The following is a 21,734-nucleotide window of genomic DNA, read 5'->3' as shown; positions in this document are numbered from 1 at the left end:
CCTTAGCATGGCTTTTTTTTTAAATAAATGATGTCATATGTCATATGTTGTATCTGAGGTTGTATTTACCTACTTTTAAGAATTGTTAAGCACCAATTGATTTTTACTATGTCCTGATACATAAAACCATAGAACTCAGAATGTGTACTTTCTTTTTCACATGACTGCATGTATATAGTGACAATATCATGATCCAAAGCTCATTGCTGAAAGAGTAGGACAGATCATATCAGACAAAGCAGTTCATACTGAACTCCAAACAAACAAGCAAAGAGAACTTGTGACTTTTTACATAAATAAAAATTATTTGCAGAAAGCCATCAAACTGGCCACCTGAAATTTCTCTGAATTTTAATTCTCAGTGCTAAACAAACACAGTGGATGACTAAATCGCCTAATCAAAACACTGCTTTGGGATAAAAAGAAAAGTTATAAAAAAACTAAGAAAACAATTGTATCGTATTAAAAAAAATTGCATTTTTTTTCCTAAATTGTAACACATGTCTTCTTTATGAAATCAATACCCACTAGTAAAAAAGAGTTAATGGTGCTTTAAGAAGCAGGTTATTCCTGCAACCAGAAAAACAAATTGTAGCACTTCAGCAAAAATTGTGGAAATAAAATGATTCAGTCCAATCTTACTGACAAATTTTGGGCAAATTAATATAGCTCCAATTATTTCAAGTTCAAAACTGCCACTGCGTGTATAACCATTCCCTCAAAATTAAATTAAAATAATATAACAGGAAAGAGGTCTTACACAAACATGAATAAGGGAGAACTGCCTGGTCTGTTATCATATCTATGTTCTGAAAAGTTCTGAGTTTCTGATTCTTTACAAATTTCCACTAAACACATTTAAAAACTAATAAGGAGCTGCATAATAATTACATTTTAACAATAGTATGAAATAATATTTTAACAATGAGCTACATTAGCCTTCTCTTTTCTCATCTTTTCCAAAGTTTTCAACAATCTTTCCAATTGTCCCTAGTCAGAGGTCAGAATGAATTTCTAAGCCTATTTGGAAGTCAAAGAAAAGGTAAGGTAGTCTAAAGCTTTGGCTAATAATGAGAATTCCCACAGAACCAATTCGTCATGACAAATCTGTCATCAAAGGAAAGGAAAAACAACCCAGGTGAATTAATAGCTAACTAAATAAGTCAGTAAGACTCAATTCAAAAAGTAAATATTTCTGCTTAATACATTTCTCAATTGAAAGTACAGACCGTTTAATAACAGCAAGTTCTTGTCATAAAGTGATGAATTGAATTAAAAAATCAGCTGAAATCATATGAATAAAAAAGCAAGGAAACTAACAAGGTACAGTAATTGGCAAGGAATACACTGGCTGGAAAGTTTAGTTCATATGTTTCAAAGTATATACTAATCAGAACTAGTATCTTGAAAATAACTTTTTTTTACAAAACATAAATCCATCTTGGCTTGCCACCATTAATTAAAATAGTCATTTAACATTTGATACATATCCTTTTTCTCAGAGATGAATACTTACCTTAGATCTATATGTTTTATGTGTGGCATTTTCCTTAGTATTGGCAAATTTAGTGTCTCCATACAATTTCCAGACATGCAGAGTTTGTCCATGGCAGTCAGTTTCTCCAGGACTTCAGGAATGTCACCGAATTCATTGAAAGAGAGGCCTAAATAACTAAGCTGATGCATCCTTTCCAACTCAGCCGGAAGGCTCTGGAGAAAGTTCCCATCCAACAAGAAGGTCTGTAAACTTTTGATAAGAAGGAAGAATATATATATATATTTAAAAAAAAAAATCACTTGTGAAAACTTTAGGTCATTAATCAATCATTTATGTTATGATTCAGATTGCTTTTCAATATCAGGCTCAAGATGAAGGTCTAGATCAGGGGTGTTTGCTGGCTGAGGAATTCTGGGAGTTGAAGTCCACAAGTCTTAAAGTTGCCAAGGTTGGACACCCCTGGTCTAGATCAAGGGTATCAAATTCGATTACGTCACATGATGTATCACGACTTCTTTTGCCTTTGCAGAACTGGGATAGGCATGGCCTGTGCATGATGCATCCGGTCAGTGCGTTGCCAAGTTTGACACCCCTGGTCTAGATCAAGGATCTCCACTCCAGCCTTTTTATGAGATAGGACAGGTTGCAGAGCTGGGAAGAAAGATGATCATTCAGCAGGACCCATTCCAGGTGTTCCTGCTCCTCAACTAAGCTCCCAATCAGTCTTCACATTCTCTCTAGAGTGGTTCTCTTTATGGGAGAAACCCACTAAGCCTTCTGTAGGCACAGGCCATATCGTTTTCTCCACAACCAAACACAGTTTGAAAACCACTGGGGAAAGCTGCCATGCCTGAGATTCAAACCGCTTTTACCATCTTTGGTATAGACCTACTTGTTCATATCTCCAACAGCTGCTGGTATACTTCTGAGTGCATTGCAGGACACATTGAGCTCAGTTAAGGTTGGAATGCTGCACATCGCCAAAGGGAAATCTCCTAAATGATTGTTGGAAAGGTTTAAGCTCCTCAGCTTACTGAATCTGGAACAGAGAGGAAAAACCAGAAAAGGCATAACAGATGAATAAAAATAGTATCATAGGAGAAACATGTAACTTGGAATAACTTAATACACTTGAAAAATCAGTCAATTATTATTTCTCCCGGTACTAGCCAAAGAGGCGAGGGTGATTTCCACCGTTGACTCTTTATTAATCTTTCATCACTTATAAAAGCTGTAGGCTTAAATGAAAAAGGGTATGTGCAGATGTTAATTTTGTACCAAGGCAGCAGTGATCAAAATGCATAATGCTCAAGGGTACACTAAAAGTCCCAGAACAATCCCAATAAAACCTATAGCCTATTTTAAGATAGCACATACAGAATTTTTAGAGTCAGTTATGTAGAAGCTTGCCTTGCATGGATACTCTTGGAGGTAAATAAAGACTAAAAATCACTCAAGCTCTGGTCATCTCACACGTGGGACCATTGCAACACACTCTACATGGGCATACCTTTAAAGAGTATTCAGAAGCTACAGCTGGCACAGTATGTAGCTGCAGAGACAGTTCTTGGGGCTCCTAGGGTGGCCCCATGTTACACCACTGTTCTGCGAGCTGCACTGGTTGCTACTTTGCTTCCGAGTCCAATTCAAAATGTTGGTTCTTACCTTTAAAGCCCTTCATGGTATGGGTCCAAGTTATCTAAGGAACCATCCTGTCCCAATGGGATTTGCCCACCAATGCACACACGAATAGAAGGGACATGCTAAGGACTTTGTTGGTCAAGGAATTCTGGCAGGGGAGGAGGGACGGACGGGGACAGGATAAAAGCCCTTTCTGCCATGGATCCCATGCCCTGAAACATCATGCCTCTTGAGGTGAGATCGGTACCCACCCTTTTGACCTTCCAAAAGAGTCTGAAGACCTGGTTCTGGCCAACTGTCCCAGACCCAATGGGGGCATGTCATTCTGGATTAAAACTATGTCTCCTTCCCACGTACATCTTGCTCCCTTCCTTCCCATCTTTGTGAATTTTAAATTTAGTGTTTCTATTTATTGTTTTAATGTTTTATATGGTGGGTTTTTCTGATTATAAGCTGCCTAGAGTCACCTTTAGGCAAGATGGACAGCAAGTTTAATAAATAAAATAAAATAATAATAATAGCAATAGTTTCACAGTTGCAAAATTGGTCAAAATTGAAAACATTATGATTGGTTGAACAGATGTTTAGACAGGATTTGGCATTTTAACCCACCTATCAAGTCCTTTCCCTAGACCTGGGATAGGCAGAAGTTGTTTTTTTGTTTTAAAGGTATCATCGCAGGATGTAAGCTGTTCCAAGTAAAGCTGCCTTTTGCTGTTATTTTTCATGGTTTCAACCTGTCAGATGTTTCGATTGGATTTGGCATTAGATGGTTCTCAACTTACAATCACAATTTGGGCCAGAACTTCCATTAAGTGATGCAATTATGTGGTCTTTTAGCTGACCGGTTTTGCTACGGTCATTAAGCAAATCACTTCAGTCAAGTGAATCACACAATTGTTAAGTGATTCTGGTTTTCCCCATTTTTACCCTATGACTTTGCTTATTGGGTGCTTCCTGGGCAAGTTGCAAACGGTGATCACATAACCCTAAAAGTTCTAACAGTTGTAGATACCTTCCTGTTGCCAAAAGCCTGAATTTTGATCACATGACCACGAGGATCCTGCAACAGTCATAAATCAAGAAGTTCTGCGCATTAAGGTGTAACTGCTCATTCTAATCACTACTACTAATTCAGTTACAAAAATACTGTACAATTCTCCCCCCTCACAAGTTTTCTTCTGCAACCATGGGACAAAAAATATATTTGATTTTTAAACAAAAACTCAAGGAACTGTTGCTATTCTATGGTTGTCTGAGCACCTCAAGGCAGGATTCATGATTGGGAGCGTAACTATGAATTTACACATTCCCTAGATTCCCTCACCCCAACAACTGCCTAAGTTGGGAGTATTAAATGAGATAAACATTCTTTGGGCAAAAAAACATACTGCACGGCTCATCAGAAACATACTGCAAGCTTCATTAAAATGAGCACCTCATCATTAAGTTTTCAATTAGTAGCACTCATTAAAAAACAATTTCTTTGTGAGAAGTTTTCTACACAGGGTGACTCGTTTTCTACAAGTTAATTTCATAAAGTTTTTAAAACCTCTCCTTGAAACCTACCCAAGAAGAAATAATCCTTTTAATCCTCAAAAATTTGTGTAGTTCAAACCTGCGATAGCATCCTAAGAACGATTTGATTTCAAGTAAAAGTGGAGAAGTAGAGGAGGCTATGAAGAGAAAGCTGGAGGATAACCAAGCTCAGGATTGTTTCTGTAGCCACATTACTCAAATCACCTAACAACAGGGATTGTGAGGTGTGTCACTGAGATAAATGGCTCAATGAAATGATTAAATGGCCCAACAGTACCAGGTTCAGATGGAGAGAGGTTCAAAGTTCACCAAAAGGTTTTATTTTCCCTTCATTAAATCTCACATGATGAGGGAATTAATACACATATGCAGTGAACAACCGCAGCATCAAGAAAGCACTTCGAAAAATCAGCCATCTGAGGGGGCTCTCTTAAAGTTAGCATCCTTTCTTCCCAACTTGACCCCTTTTCGGTCACAGAAAACTAGGGCAAACACGAAAGGAATAGAGTTCAATGCTAATGTTTAGGAAAATCCTAGGAAAAAAATGGAGCAAAAAGATATCTCTTCAAGAGACCAGCCAGATCAGAGAAATACAATCTTTCTAGCTCTCAGGAGAAGACATTTAGGAATCTCAGGAAATCACAATTTCAAAATAGTTTTCATAAGGGACACAGCTAATAATCTGTAATAATCTTTTACTTTTAATTACCGTGTTTCTCATATAATAAGGCCGGGTCTTATTTTTTTTTGAGCCCTGAAAAATGGCTAGGCCGTCTTTCGGGTGACTTAATTCCCCCCCTTTGCATCTTCGGGCGGGCGGCGACGGCTTGGATGTTGACCTTGGCATTGGTGGGGCACTTCGTATCGGGTCAACGCAGGCAGCACCATATCCGGGTGTGCAACAAAAGTACTTCCTAACGGCAAGCCCCCACCATTCCCCCATTTCTCATGTTTTAATATAGGCCTTAATTTGGGGGAGGGGCTTAATTTCATTTCATGCCTATAAAACATGCTGGGACTTCCTATTGGGGAGGCCGTATTGTTGGAGAAACAGGGTAGATGAAAACCAAGAGAACCCCTCAGAAATGGTTTTCACCAGATATGTGCTAATATGATATTTCCAATAAAACTATTGGAATCCACCTGCCTTGAAATGTTTGCTTTTGATGGATCTATTACTTGGAACCCTGACACTCCATTTCTTGGCCAAGGGAACCAGCACCGTCCAAAGACATTTTCTGTGGTCATGTGGCCAGCCTGGCTGTACGCCAAAGATACAAACGTGCATGCTTTCAAACTGCTAGGTGGCCAGGAGCTGGGTCAGAAATGGGAGCTCACTCTGTGGAATGGTGCTTGGGGCTCGAACTTCAGTTGTCAGCTTTGCGATTGAAAAGCTCAGTGTCTTTAACCACTGAGCCATGGCGGCCCCTTTAAAACTATGGAGCAACACACAAATTTGTGTGTCATCCTTGCTTATATTGCTTAGGAAGTTGCTAAATTGGAGAATGAATGGATTTGAGTAGTGGAGTAACATGAATACGTTGAATAAAATTGACAAAGACTAGTTTATCCTATTCCAGTGCTACCCACATTTGTTGGGACTAGAAATACTAGAATTTCCAACCATTTTGGAATCCATCTTGTTTTAACCTGATACTACCGTGTTTCTCATATAATAAGGCCGGGTCTTATTTTTCTTTGAGCCCCGAAAAAATGGCTAGGCCGTCTTTTCGGGGGGGACTTAATTCCCCCCCTTGCATCTTCGGGCGGGCGGGCAGCGATGGCTTGGATGTTGACCTCAGCATTGGTGGGGCACTTCATATTGGGGTCAACGCAGGCAGCACCCTATCCGGGTGTGCAACAAAAGTACTTCCTAACGGCAAGCCCCCCCACCATTCCCCCCCATTTCGCATGTTTTAATATAGGCCTTAATTTTGGGGGAGGGGCTTAATTTCATTTCATGCCTATAAAACATGCTGGGACTTCCTATTGGGGGAGGCCATATTGTTGGAGAAACAGGGCAGATTGGGGAAGACTGCAGTACATTGATAAAGAGATATGTGAGTCACGGGTAAGATGTGGTATTTTCTGACATCTTAAAAGACTATTCTTAAGCAGCTGTCATGAAAACAACCAGAGAAGAAGCAATTAAAGATAATCCTGCACCTATAGTGAAAGATGTGAGATTTACTGAATTGACTGAAAACAGTGATTTGTGTCATCAAACTAGGGATTAGAATGTTGAAAAGGTAAACATCGAGATTAGTTTTCCACCCCTCACATAATACAGAACTTAAAGGTCATTAAATGACATTGACATACGGAAGATCTACAACAGACAAATGATAATATTTTTATAAGAGTTCAGTTCTGAAATATTCCTAGTTTAAAATAATAACATCCAATAAAACAGATTGCAAAAAAGCAATAAAACAGATTGCAAAAAAGCAAATGGGGGTCACGAGGAAACCTGTCATAGCTTATTAGAATCTCTAATGTATAATATTTACTGGAGATACAAGTGAGAGAGTGTTATTGCACCATGCTTACAAGTTTCCCCTTTAAGTGTAGTTGACCAATACGGGATAATAAAATTTTGGATTATAAGGCCTTTGCTGTTTTCCTTTTAATGCATTAAAGGCATTTTGACCAAAATATTCAGTCCATCCCATGCAGATTAAGATCCATATAAATTAGAAGTTTTGCCCAAGTGTTTTGTGTGTGTATTTTTGTGTGTGTGCATCCTCAGCCTATGAGAAAGCTACACTCTTTTACATTGAAATTTCAAGACAGGCAAACTCCTTGGGATAGAGTTGATTGTAATGCTTCACTTTAACATGTTATTTTCCTTATCGCATCAGGTTTGGGGTTACTAAAAGATAAAGCTCAAGGAATATAATATACTGCAACAACAAAAGCCTAATTGCTTTCTTTTTGAAGCAGACAAATCACCACAGATGAGAGATGAAAGCAGGAGTCCATCCAAAGTGCAAGTGTTTTCTCTCGAGACAACAGAACCTTTGTACTTATGACAAGAACAGTCTTACAATAAGAAAGGAGAGTGGTTGGATACAGGAGGCATTGTATTTATGTAAGTAAAATGAAACAGCACAACAGGGATTATTTTATTATTCAGCTGCAAAAAGATTCCCTTGACCAGACATACACAATCTCTAAAAACAGGACATTTACAGAATAACGATTTGTGACTAGATCCAGCCAAGCTGCACTACTGAGCTTAGGTCTAAAGCCAAGCCGCCAATCAGCTGCCCTCTCCTTTATTGTGTACTAGTAAGTATGTTCCCTCAATGGAGAAGAATAAGTTGTCCTTTTATGTGCACACAGTACAAAAGCTCCCTACCTCTCTGAGAGCACACCTTTCTACTGTGTTGTGGCAATTCAAAAGAAGTGTTTTAAGGTAGCACAATTTTCAGTTTCTTTAGTCCAAACTGGCAACTCTAAATCGGGAAAGCTATGGTAGTTAACACATTTCGGGCATGAAGCTTTTTCATTAGAAAGCTGCAGTCATTGTTCCTTTCACAAAGCATATACATCACCGCTTATGAGCATGGGAAACATGCATGCATTCACATGCACAAAGGATAGCTTTGTGGTTGATATCTTTTAACGCTCGATATAGTCACAGAATGCAGGAGTTGGGAAATACATTTAATCCAACCCTCTGTCCAAGGAAGAATTAATTACTTTGTTAAATAATAATTTTTGAACCTTACATTTAAAAATAAAAGAATCAATACAAATAAATAGAAAGAAACAGAAAGACAAAATAGAAAGTGCAAGAAAGATAACAAGTGACTTCCCCCTTCACAACGGGTATAGGTAGTCCTCGACTTACAACAGTTCATTTAGCAACTGTTCAAAGTTACGATGGCACTGAAAACGTGACACGACCACTTTTCATATTTACAACCCTTGCAACGTCCCCATGGTTATGTGACCAAAATTCAGACAGATAAACAGATAATCAGAGTTGGAAGGGACCTTGTAGTTCATCTAGTCCAACCCCCCGCCCAAGCGGGAGACCCTACACCATTTCTGACAGATGGCAGTCCAATCTCTTCTTGAAAGTCTCAACTGATGGCGCTCCCACCACTTCCGAGGGGAAGCTGTTCCATTGATTGATTGTTCTCACTGTCAGAAAGTTTTTCCTTATTTCCAGGTTAAATCTCTCCTTGTTCAGTTTCCATCATTATTCCTTGTCTGGTCAACAAGAGCTTTAGAAAATAGCTTGACCCCTTCCTCTCTGTTTTGACGTTTGACAACTGATTCACATTTATGACCGTTGCAGTGTCCAGGGGTCATGTGATCACCTTAAAAACCGTATTACTAATTTAACAACTGCAATGATTCACTTAACTACTGTGGTAAGAAAGGTCTTAAATGGGGCAAAATTCACTCAACAAAGGTCTCATCTAGCAACAGAAATTTTGGGCTCAGTTGTGGTTGTAAGTTGAGGACTATCTGTAAAGACAGTATTTATCACCTACTCTTAAAATACAACAAATATCTTTTCTTCTCATATCTCATTTCTTACCTATAAATAAATTTGTAAAATTCAGTCCTGACAGCAAGAGTCTATTAAAGGTTACCAGAGATAACATATCTATTTTAATTTTGATCAAAATTCCTAAAATATTTCTTCTTTTTACTTTTAATGAACTTAAATTCTTACTCCTGTCCAATAGTATCCTATAACTTGATTTCTTCTTATTTTTTTCTCCGTCACTTTCTCCAAAATTTTTCAAAAACGTTAACAGGTCTCTTTTGTAAATCCCATATAAGAAAATTATTCCAGGTCGCTCTTTTAGTTGGTTAAGACATCAGCCGATTTCATTTGTATATCCAGTATATCTAGCATCTCCTTCCACATTATTTCCATAATCTGTCATTTTCAAATCGGTTTCAGTCCTATCCAGAAAAGCCTGCTCCTCTTCCATATCATCTTCCAAACACGGTGTCTATAATGGCACACATGACACATTTTTTTAAAAATTAACTTCTGGCTTCATTGTTCACAAATATCCTTCAATATGTCCAATGTTAAATTATTTCGCTCCATTCTGTATTAGTAAGTCAAATCTAAATGTTGTTCTACTTTAATTGTAATATTTCATTTCTTTAAAAAAAATGGCTCCTCCAACCAAACCTAACAAAAACAGAAGTAGCCATATTCCAAGCCAGCAATAGTTACACAAAATTACCAGCCTTCCACAAAGTTAGAAAACCGTATTGTACAAATGTAATAACTCTCCGAAGTACCTCGGGATAACACTGGACAGATCACTAACCTTCTGACAGCACCTGATAAAAACAGCTGTAAAATTGAAAAGTTGCAACACTTTACTGAACAGACTGGCTAAAACATCTAGAGGTATTGATAACTTACTTGTCCATAGACCCTACAAACAAGTCTTGGCTTTGGTTTATTCCAGAATTGAATATTCTGCCAGTGTGTGGCTTAACAGTGTGCACACCCAAAAGATCGATCTCCAATTCTGCCAGACAATATGTATCATCTCTGGCACATTGCATCCCACTCTTGTGCACTGGTTACCAGAACTTAACAATTTCATGCTGCCCCACGTTAAAAGACAACAAGCTATGGCCAAGGATGTTGAACAATAAGACCCTCCTTATTCACCAGGACAATACACAGTCCATCACAAGATTGAAATCCTATAGGCCAGCAAAGAAAAAGGGCGTTGGTACTTACCAGACATGCCCGTTCTCTTTGAGCTGTGAAGAGCATCCAGGAGTGGGAGGTGCTTCAGTCTCTGCATGTCTAGGCTGGGCTTAATTTGTGGAACGCTCCTCCTCCTCCTCCACGGGACTCCTCCCCAGCGTTCCCCAGTTTTGGCGAAGATGAGATAAATAAACGCCCTCATCCTCAATGCCCTAACAAATTCGTTGGCCGAAACAGGACCCCACCATACAGGAAAAGGGTGGGGCTGGATGCTCTTCACAGCTCAAAGAGAACGGGCATGTCAGGTAAGTACCAACGCCCTTTCTCCCATGAGCTGTTCAGAGCATCCAGTAGTGGGACATACCAAAGCTTGGCCTGTCCTACGGGAGGGACTCCGTCTGGCCTGGAAACCCCTCCTGATCCCTGTGGACCCGTTGCAGAACTCTTCTGCCAAAGGAGGCCTCAGCAGATGCAAACACATCTATTTGATAATGCCTAATGAATGGCAATGGAGAGGCCCAGGTTGCGGCTCAACAAATTTCAGTTATTGGTGCCTGTGTGGCCCACGCTGCTGATGTTGCGACGCTCCTTGTTGAATGAGCTGTTATGCACCTGGGCACCTGCAGTGATTGAGTCTGATATGTTTTCGCTATCGCGGCCCATAGCCAACGGCCTATTGTAGAAGATGAGACCTTGCATCCCTGAGTGTTGGGCTGAAACGACACAAATAAGGCTTCCGTTTTTCTGAAAGTTGCTGTGCGGTTAATATATATTCGCAATGCTCGCCTCACATCAAGCCTATGCCATTGTAGTTCCAACCCTTGGGATGGTCTGGGACAAAAATTAGGAAGTATCAGCTCTTGTGCCTTATGAAAAACCGAGTTAATTTTGGGAATAAACGTAGGATCAGGACGAAGGACCACCCGGTCAGAATGGAAAACACAAAGATCTTGTCTGATAGACAAAGCTGCAAGTTCCAAAATACGACGAGAAGAAGTGATCGCTACAAGGAAAACTACTTTATACGTCAGAAATTGGAGACTTGATGATTTCAAGGGTTCGAAAGGGCCCTTAGTGAGTGCGACGAGGACCTTGTTAAGGTCCCAGGTGGGATAACGGTGTACCGCTGGAGGGCGTAAATCTGTGGCTCCTCAAAGGAAACTCCGTATGCATGGATGATGGGAAAGAGATAGTAGACCTTCACAAGTGACAACTGATGCCAAGGCCGGCACCTGTCTTTTCAACGTATTAGGTGATAATCCCTTGTCAAATCCCTCTTGCAAGAACTCTAGGATTTGAGCCACAGATGGAGAGATGGGATCAATTTGAGACTTGGTACACCATTTGCAGAAACTGGACCATGTGGCATTGTAAATGCGAGTTGTTGAGGGGTGTCTGGCGGCTTGGATGGTGGCAATAACTCTGTTGGAAAACGTTTCGCTCTTCAGACGACTCCGCTCAACCTCCAGACGGTCAGGTGCAACCATTGAAGGTCCGGATGTTGAAGGGGTCCCTGGGTTAGCAAGACCCTGTCTGGCGGAATTCTCCATGGTGTTGATATGGATAGACTGCGGAGGTCTGCAAACCACAGCCGTCTGGGCCAGTAAGGAGCTACTAGAAGCAGCTGCGCCCTCTCGTCTGTAATTTGCAGACTGATTGAAAACTAAAACTTGATGGTGGCATAACAGGGCCTGTGGCTGATCATTGAAAAGTAAATCAAGAGCCAACTACACAACAAAGTCCTTCTTGGAAAATAAGCTATTTAGGAAGCTAATTGAGTTGTTTTATTTAGAGACCAATTGCCCAATATGTAGTTTGCTTGGAGGAAAAAATAAAAGAGGAGGAACAACCAAATAATAATTATCTAAGCTATATAATAAGCTAAACAAACTATTCCACGTTCAGACAGCATATATGTTGTTTCAGTTAACAATGCCAGTGTTAAGCACCTTTACAGCAATAGCAATTGAGCAAAAGATTCTGTAGAAGAAGCTAATAGAAAGGATGTTATTCTTCTCAGCTGACCTGCTGGCACAATTGGCTGATAAAAGCTCTATTAAGCCACCACAAAATGGGCAATGCAGTAAGGCAGGAGAATGAGAGAGAGAGAGAGAGAGAGAGAGAGAGAGAGAGAGAGAGAGAGAGAGAGGAGAGAGGAGGGAGGGAGGGAGGGAGGGAGGGAGGGATGTTTTCATAGATATTACATATATAATATTATAAATAATTATATATCCTATTTAAATCTTTTGAAGGCAAGAGAGAGGGAGGGAGGGAGAGAGAGAGAGAAATGTTTTAGTAGATATTATATATATAATATTATAAAGAATTATATATCCTATTTAAATCTTTTGAAAGCAAGGATTCTTTATCCTGCATCTAGACCAGGGTACAGCTGTCTTATGCAGGATGACATTATTAATAAAGTACTGACTGGGACAAAATGTTTTTCAAACAAGCCTCCTTTATAGCAATATTAGAGCATTTATTTATATTTGTTTGCTGTAAAGTCACAGGCCAAATATCAACATAAAAATTATAACAAGCTACAGGAAGGTAATTTGGCCAATTTGTGATTATGTATGTATCAAAGCCACCCAAAAAATGCAACAATGCAAATTTTTATGACTTTCATAGAAACTTTACTAAAGTATTCACTTAGTAAAGAAGCACATGATTTACACTTACTTTCTTCTTTATAGAGGGACCAGGGATGTCTTTTTTATCCTTATTTTCTATTAGGATTATAGAGCACGGACTGAGATATAAAGCAATGTTTTGACTCAAGATCTCCAGAAAGGCCAGAATATAAACTCAATATCACAGGTGCAGAATTGAGACCACTGCAGATGTTCTGCGGAAATGTCCTCTATACCATGCTTGGTGTTCCTGAATTAATGTCAGCCTCCATTAACAGATGTTTGACATAACTTAAGACGTCTGCAGGGCTCCCAGGATATACCTCAAAAGAACTCTAAAGAGAAGAAAGGCTGTCTATTTGTTTCCTACAGAACAGGATAGTTAGGGATATATTAGTAGATGGATTACAGAATGCCTTTCTGTACGTCTAGCCATATGAAGCAACCAGATGGCTTTGTGTCTATATTTACAGCTTTAGATTACACTGTATGGTATTTGAACTACTACACTGACCTTCCCTAAGAATACAGTACTTCCATGGTACACTGATAGGCCTCGGCTTATGACTACAATTGAGACTGGAATTTTAGTCATAAGCTGTTGCAGTCATAAGTTGAATCACCACATGACCTGACTCAATTTTACCAAGGTTTTTTTGGGGGGAGGGGGGGAGTTTACAACGGTTTAAGCGAATCGCATGGTCATTACTCTGAATTTATCTTATTCAATGGGTTTTTTCCCCTGGAAAATGGCAAGAAATGTTGCAAAACGCAATCATGTGATCATGGGAGGCTGCAATCAGTTGCAAACTGAACTGGTTTCCAAGTCAGAATGCAATCAAGTGACCGCAAGGGTGATATGTCAAGTCATAATTTTGAGAACAGGTTGTAACTTTTCTTGAGTCAGCCGTAACTTCAAAGGGTCATTAACCAACTGCTTGTAAGTTGAGGGCCACCTGTATCCCTTTTCCAACTAAAAATGGTAGCTGGCATATTTATAAAGAACCGTCCTGGTCACTGAAACCTGGTTGTAACAATCTCACCCTACTCAAGTTGGAAAGAAACTCAGAGACAATTTAAATGACAAGGCACAAACCACTAACTGCGTTACTATGTTTGTTAACTATTATATCTTATTCCTACATTTTATGTATGTTCTTGCCACTAGAGAGTCCTGTGGCTATAATGAATTATTCAGTAACAAAGTTGAAGTGCGGTCAACCAAAATCAGTACATGGAACTAAAAGGAAGTTTTTTTCTTCCCTGGGACAGGAAGAAGCTTTAATCCTCCTTTCTAGTCTGAAGTGTACTTTCCTGGCAAATCCACTTGAAGTGATCAGAAACATAATTAAATCCAACTAACGTTCTCCTCTATAGCAAACTCTTTTCAAATTGCATCACAAAAAATGCAAATAGTTTTTAGAGGCAGCTATTTGGATACAGTAAAGAAGGAATAGACACTGCACAGACTGTGTAAAGTAGAGGCAGGCATACTACTTCAATCAAGATCCCAACTAGCATTCAGGCTTGCAAGCAACCATTTGAATAGCTTAAAAGTCTTTAACAGAGACCCTAAAAGAAAGTAAAGATTCCAAATGGAAAAAGAGTTGGTTATCTATCTTTTGCAAGAAATCAACACAATACAAATGAGCAATAAAAGCATATGCAGACAAGCGGAGTGGCAAAATCCGTGGGCCATTTGTCATTTTGTTTTGCAAGTATAATTCGGTTGAACATGGTCAATGGAACGTTGTGGTTTTCTCTTTAGCCTCTACTCATTTTTAACAATGTGTTCTTCCCACCAATTCACCCACAGTAAAATATTGTTGCAACAGTCAGTTCCCACGATACCATCAAGTTATGTAAAATGGGTTGGGCTCTTGAAAATCACTCTGGGCACACGCACTTAAGGTTCAGGTTAAACACAGATACTTAATACAGCTAGAAACTTTTAAGGCCTGGTTTAAAGATAATTTAAAGCAACTGCAATTATTTTTCCCCCAAGGGAAACGAAATAGAGTAAAAAGCTGTTTTACCTTTGCAGGTCATCAAGTCCTCTGACCACTGATGAGCTAGGGTTCAGCCTTAGGAAATTTTGCTTCAAATTGAGATGAGTGAGGTCCTGGCTATAAAAAAGATTGGCAGGCATATCCTCGAGGCTGCAGCATGAGAGATCCACTGAGCTTATTCGCTGGGATGCAATCTAAAAAAAGGAGAAACCAAAAAGTTAAAAGTGATTATTGGTTAGGTAAGGATTCTTTTCTGCTTATCAAATTGGTTCAGTTATAAAAACTAAGTGTATGTAAGGCTATTTTCAGAAAACAACGGGGAAGGAGAGTGTCTCCTTAAATATTAATCTTTCAATAAAGCCTCATATTTATTTCACAGTTACTTGTAAGTTTCTCTATAGGTGTGTCCTTCTGAATGGCCTGTACATGTTTATCAGCTAGAGGTGTCTGCATGTGAGAAGCTAAAGGAGATTAAAATTATGAAAGTAGTGTCTTATTGTTGCACTGCAAACTCCATCCCTTTTGCATATGTGTTGTGACATCACACGTCAGGCTTGATTTATCTATGAGTCCTTCTTTCCTTTATCTTGTTTGTGTGTATTTTTTTATTAGAAAAAACTCATGAATAAGGTATTATGTACTTAGATCATTGTATATCAGCTAGTGAAATCACAAGTGAAACACTACAACCCTTGTTTTATGATCCAAATCAAAGCAGACTGATGGATGAAATTGCAAAGAAATCCAAATTGTCCTTTGTTAGAGTTCCATATGCTATCTCTGTTCTGCATATTTCAAAGAAATATCAAAGAAAAAGAAGCAAAAAATATAGACGTATCCTGTACAACTACAATCCCATCCATTGAGTTGAAAGAGTTCTTCAACTACCATTGGATTTCTCTAAGTAATGAGAAAATATATGCCTGGCATTGTTTCCAATACAGGTAGTCCTTGACTTATGAATGCAGTTGAGCCCAAAATTTCCATTGCTAAGCAAGACATTTGTTAAGTGAATTTTGCCACGTTTTATGACTTTTCTTGACTGAGCTGATAAGTGAACCAATGCAGGTGTTCCATTAGTGACATGACTGTTAAATGAATCTGGCTTCGGCATTGACGTTGCTTGTCAGAAAGTTACAAACGATGATCACATGATCCCGGAATATTGCAACCATCATAAATGCATGCCATTTGCTAAGCATCTGAATTTTGATGGCATGATCATGGGGATGCTGCATCATATGTGTGAAAAATGGTCGTAAATCATTTTTTTCAGTGTGTTGTAATTTTGAATGCACTAAATAAATGGTTTTAAGTTGAGAATTGCCTGTACTACTTCCCTGGGTTCTCTCCTCTAATTACTAATACAATCTAAAAGAATGGGGAAAGATTTTATTTGATTGATTGATTGATTATTATTATTATTATTATTATTATTATTATTATTATTATTATTATTATTATTATTATTATTAAATTTATATACTGCTTATCTTGCTATCCAAAGTGACTCCAAAGACAAAGAGGGTGAAAGACAGCAGTGAAAGAGCAAAACAAACACTGCAAAAAGACAGCTCAGATATGATTTACCGAAGCACATGAAATACATTAAAACATGGAGAAGATGATTAACTATCTTACTAGGAGTTTCATTAATTTATTTCCAACTCCATTAATTAGAGGGTAATAAAAGGTAAACTAAAAGAGAGAGAGAGAAAAGATTCAGCACCATTCCCTGGGGACTGGATATTTCTCTACAGCAAATACCAGTTTTAAGTGTAACAGACGCTTTCATGGGTGCACCAAGGGAACATAATCAATCTGATTTATTATGGTCTCCAACTTTGTTACTTGGTACAATCCTCTATTACTTAACTAAAAGCTGAATATAAATAACAATTTATTACAGAGGGCACACAATAATCACTGAAAGCTATCCAAATGGCTGGGGGGAATTTTGTAAATGCTCAAAACGGTTGCTAGGAGTTGAAAATGATTTAGTGGCATATAATTAATCAACGGCAAGTATGTTTTAGCTGCAGCATGATAATATTCACTAAGATGTGTTCACACTAGAACCAATAAAGGAGAAAAAAAACTGGAAAGGTAATACAATATGGCTTGGAGGACCAAAGGGATTGATATTATATTCATACCCTTTCTTTCTTTTTCTTTCTTTCTTTCTTTCTTTCTTTCTTTCTTTCTTTCTTTCTTTCTTTCTTTCTTTCTTTTCTTTTCTTTTCTTTTCTTTTCTTTCTCTCTCTGTCTCTCTCTCTCTCCCTCCTTCCCTTCCCTTTCTTTCCTTCCATCCATCCTTCCTCCCTTGAGGTAAATAAACTTTTCAGCTGCATGTGAAAATGGTGGGGTGAGAATAACTTACAAAATTTGAGGTCTCCTGGGTATCTAAAACAAACCAATGGGGCTTTATATGTTTACAAACTATCTAACATTAATTAACAAAATGTTATGATAGCATTGTTTTTTGTATTATCCTTTACCCTCAGTATTTATCATTCTGTCAACTAATGGGCTATATGTATATATCTGTATGGGAGCACGTGCACACACTCAAAGAAATATGCTAAAAATTAAAGAAAATCTTTCTTGAACCCAATAATGTAGTTTATATTAGACATAAACATCAGGCTGCAGTCAGTGTGTTAGCCTTTAATATGCCAAAGGGACTCCCTTTTTTCTCCAAAGGCAACAATTAAGGATATATGCCTTCAGCAACAATCTAAGAATGATCTTTAATACCATAAAATTAAGGAAGAATTTCTAACCTCAGGACAAGATGTGGTGACTCACAATACCTTTTGAATTGGATGTAACTCTATGGGTATTTAGCTTGATTTGTTGCTTGCAGCACAAGTTCTGTACAGTACAATGTATTTTCTAGCTCAAATTTTACTAGTATTACCACTACTACTAAATTATTAATAGCAATAATCAATGCATTGTGATCAATCTTACTAAACTGAAAATATAACTTCAGTCCAATATCTGTTTGAAGAATGCGGTTTTAAAAGCTTACTCCTAGCATTCACCTGGATGATAGATAGATTAGCAAATTAGATTAGCCAATCAAAGCCAAGCCACAAGGCCCCTCTAATAACCCAATAGAAATACAGGTTGCCCTAACTTAGCAACACTCCCCAACTGCTCAAAGTCACAATGGTGCTGAGTGAGACTTATAGATGGTCCTCAAAACTGCAGCCATCAGAGATCATGATTGGGATGTTTAGCCACCACTGCACAGTTACAATGATTACAATAAGCCATAGTCATGTGCTCATTATTTGTGACCTTTATTGCCGGCTTCTGAGAAGTAAGGTCAATGGGGAAGCCATCAGCTGTCGCATGACGTTGCACTTAATTGCTGTTGTAAGTTGGCACAGTCATATGATTTTTATTTTACAATCTCACTGCAATAGTGACAAAGTTCCTGGTCCCAATTACAGCTATCTGAGGACTACCTGTGAATTTGGTTTATGATTTATACCATTTTTCACACTTATGACCGCTGCAGCATCCCCATGGTCATGTGTTCAAAGTCCAGGCCCTTGGCAACTGACTCATATGTATGACGGTTGCAATGTCTTGGGTCATATGAGATCCCCTTTTGCGACTTTCTGATATGGGGAAGTCACATTCACTTAACAGTCATGTTATAAACTTAATAACTGCAGTGATTCACTTAACAGCTCTGGCAAGAAAGGTCATACAGAGAGGCAAATGTCTTACCAAATGTCTCACTCAGCAGCAGAAATTCTGGGCTCAATTGTGGTCGCAAGTTGAGGACTACCTGTATTGGCTGAGAAAGGAATGGAAGTTCACAACATTTGGAGGAAATTGTTTTCTCACCGAAGCTAATGTATCTAGAAACCTTGGACTGATATAAGTCCAATGGAGGATTGCATTCTGGTATACAGGTAGTAGGGACGCAGTGGCTCAGTGGCTAAGATGCTGACCTTGTCGATCAAAAAGGTTGGCAGTTCGGGGGTTTGAATCCCTAGCGCCGCCTAATGGAGTAAGCTCCTGTTGTCTTGGGGCAAATTCCTTGTGTGTCCAATCACACTTGGCCAATAAAGAATTCTGTTCTATTCTACTTGCCCCAGGTTCTGCCAACCTAGCAGTTTGAAAGCATGTAAAAAAATGAAGGTAGAAAAATAGGGATCACTTTGGTGGGAAGGTAACAGCGTTCCGTGAATCTTCAGCGTTTAGTCATGCCGGCCACATGACCACGGAGATGTCTTTGGACAGTGCTGGCTCTTTGGCTTTGTAACGGAGATGAGCAGCAGCCCCTAGAGCCGGAAATGACTAGCATGTATGTGCGAGGGGAACCTTTACCTTTACCTATACAGGTAGTCCTCGACTTACAAGGACAATTGAGCCCAAAATTTACTGTATATACTCGAGTATAAGCCTAGTTTTTCAGCCCATTTTTTGTGCTGAAAAAATCCCCCTCGGCTTATACTCGAGTCAGATTCCCTCTGAAAAAAAAAATGGTGTGGAGTCGCGGCCTCCGGCAGCAGCGACTCCCAACAGCCCAGCCGGGAAGGAAAGGCAAAAAGTGCTTTGCCTTTCCCTTCCCGAGGCGGCGGGACTGGGGCCGCGCCGGCGGTAGTGACTCCTGACTCAGGGGGCCTCCGAGGGAGGGGAAGAGAGTGACTCCTGCCTCCCGCTGTCATCATCATCTTCTTCTTTTGGGTTAGTGAATCAATTAAACCTTTCATGATAGTGAGATCGTTTCCCAAATTAATTATTTTTATTTTTGAAATTTACCAGTAGCTGCTGCATTTCCCACCCTCGGCTTATACTCGAGTCAATAAGTTTTCCCAGTTTTTTGTGTAAAATTAGGTGCCTCGGCTTATATTCGGGTCGACTTATACTCGAGTATATACGGTATGTTAAATGAGTTTTGTCCCACCTTTCTTGCCACATTTGTTAAGTGGATCACTGCAGTTCATAAGTTAATAACACGATTGTTAAGTGAATCTGGCTTCCCCATTGACTTTGCAGGTCAGAAGGTCCTGAAGGAGGATCACATGACCTTGGGACAAGGGAACGGTCGTAAGTATGAACCAATTGCCAAGTGTCTGAATTTTGATCACATGATCGTGAGGCAGCTACAAAGGTTGTAAATGTGAAAATGGTCATAAGTCACTTGTTTCAGTGCCGTTGTAACCTTGAATGGTCACTAAATGAACTGTTGTAAGTCGAGGACTACCTATATATTCTACACAATTCCCCCCCCCAAAAAAAATCCTATTTTGAGTAAGTTCAATGTTTAGTCATGTGATTAACCCTAACCAGGTGAGTGAAAAGGAATTGCCATTGTATACGTCAGTGTTCATCAAAAGATTAAAAGTTTTCAATTATTCAGTTCCATAACAAAACAAAGCCACACTGTGTTAACTTGACATTTTTATCACCGTGGCTTTCTGAAACCTCAAATGAGGATGCAATCAAGCACAGCATCTAAATGGGACAGAAAGAAAAAGAGAGGAGCTGAAACGCTAATTGCTTCTCAAGCCCAGGGAGAACAAACAAGAATTCATTCCTTTGCAGAACTTAATAACTCAGAGCCAGTTAAAACTGTTTTTGGTTTGCTTATTTTGAACCAGGGTCACGAAACACCAGCAATAATGGCCTTCAAGCCTCTAACACTAGAAAGGCATAATCTAGAGATAGTGTTAGAAATTAAAGGTCAGCGATAGAAATTGACTTTTCTACAACTTCTTCATGGTCTCAACAGCCTTGTATGCCTTCCTATATTGTGGAGAACAAGATAAAATAAAGTAAAATAAAATAAAATAAAATAAAATAAAATAAAATAAAATAAAATAAAGAAATGGATATCTGTGGGATTCGGGATGGTTCAGTCTCTTCCCCTATTATCTCCTTCCTACACTAGATTTATAGAAAGCTGCCCCAATTCTTTAAAAATCAGTTTTCCTTTGATGTCTGAAGCAGCTGCGTTATGAACCAGTTTTCAGAGCAGAATATTTTAATTTGCCTTTAACTAGGTATGGAATTTGAAGCCTTCCAAATATTGTTGAATTGCAAATCCCATCACTTTCTCTCCAGGGGCTCTGTTGCTAGGGTTTGGTCGGGATTCACTCCATCACTAATCCACTGTTTCTCAGTTTAGATGTCACCAGTTTAAGAATCAAAAGTAAAATCCCACATGAGCAGACAAAATACATAGTCTATTCTCAGAGAGATATAAACTGAATTTGAACTTGGCAATAGGATTCTCAGTTTAGAGAGACATAAATCTGATAGACATCCAGGATCTCAACTCATCCTTAATTGCAACTTACACAGTGACACCTTTCAAGTGATGTTTAAGGTGGCAAAAAAAAGATCACTGACAGGAAAACAACATGTAACTTAGGTTCAAGCGAAGCATGAAAGCAAAACTGGTATTTTACATTTTATAATGGCATTGCCTCTAATGCATAAAGAAATCCCGTATCACACAAAAAAAATCTCTTTGAACCCTTTGTGTATATTGCATGATTGCTGCCCCAATTAGAACAGCAAAGAAGTGCGATTCAAAAACAACAAAGTTAACAAAAAAAAGGCCAGAAAACAAAAGAAGTATTTTAAACCAGATGAATATTCTAGCCGATGTGCTTTTTCATTTGTCCCATCCTGAGACAAAAAAGACAAATCAGATCTACCATTTTGAGATGGGGCAG

The 21,734-nt window shown here is 38.9% G+C and overlaps 1 protein-coding gene across 1 annotated transcript in view; it reads right to left on the bottom strand.

Moving 5' to 3' along the window:
* PHLPP1 (PH domain and leucine rich repeat protein phosphatase 1) overlaps positions 1-21,734 on the bottom strand; it is a 181,747-nt gene that overhangs the window by 43,811 nt on the left and 116,202 nt on the right. Inside the window, 3 exon segments of the mRNA XM_087961201.1 lie at positions 1,517-1,747; positions 2,391-2,537; positions 15,055-15,221. Coding sequence (XP_087817327.1) covers positions 1,517-1,747; positions 2,391-2,537; positions 15,055-15,221 — 545 coding nt within the window.

Source organism: Notechis scutatus, chromosome 3, assembly GCF_049901735.1.
Source record: "Notechis scutatus isolate UNSWTSFEM ecotype Mainland chromosome 3, rNotScu1.2, whole genome shotgun sequence".
NCBI classification, from domain to species: domain Eukaryota; kingdom Metazoa; phylum Chordata; class Lepidosauria; order Squamata; family Elapidae; genus Notechis; species Notechis scutatus.
The sequence above is the reverse complement of the archived record's forward strand: the minus strand, read 5'-3'. Positions and strand labels throughout refer to the sequence as shown.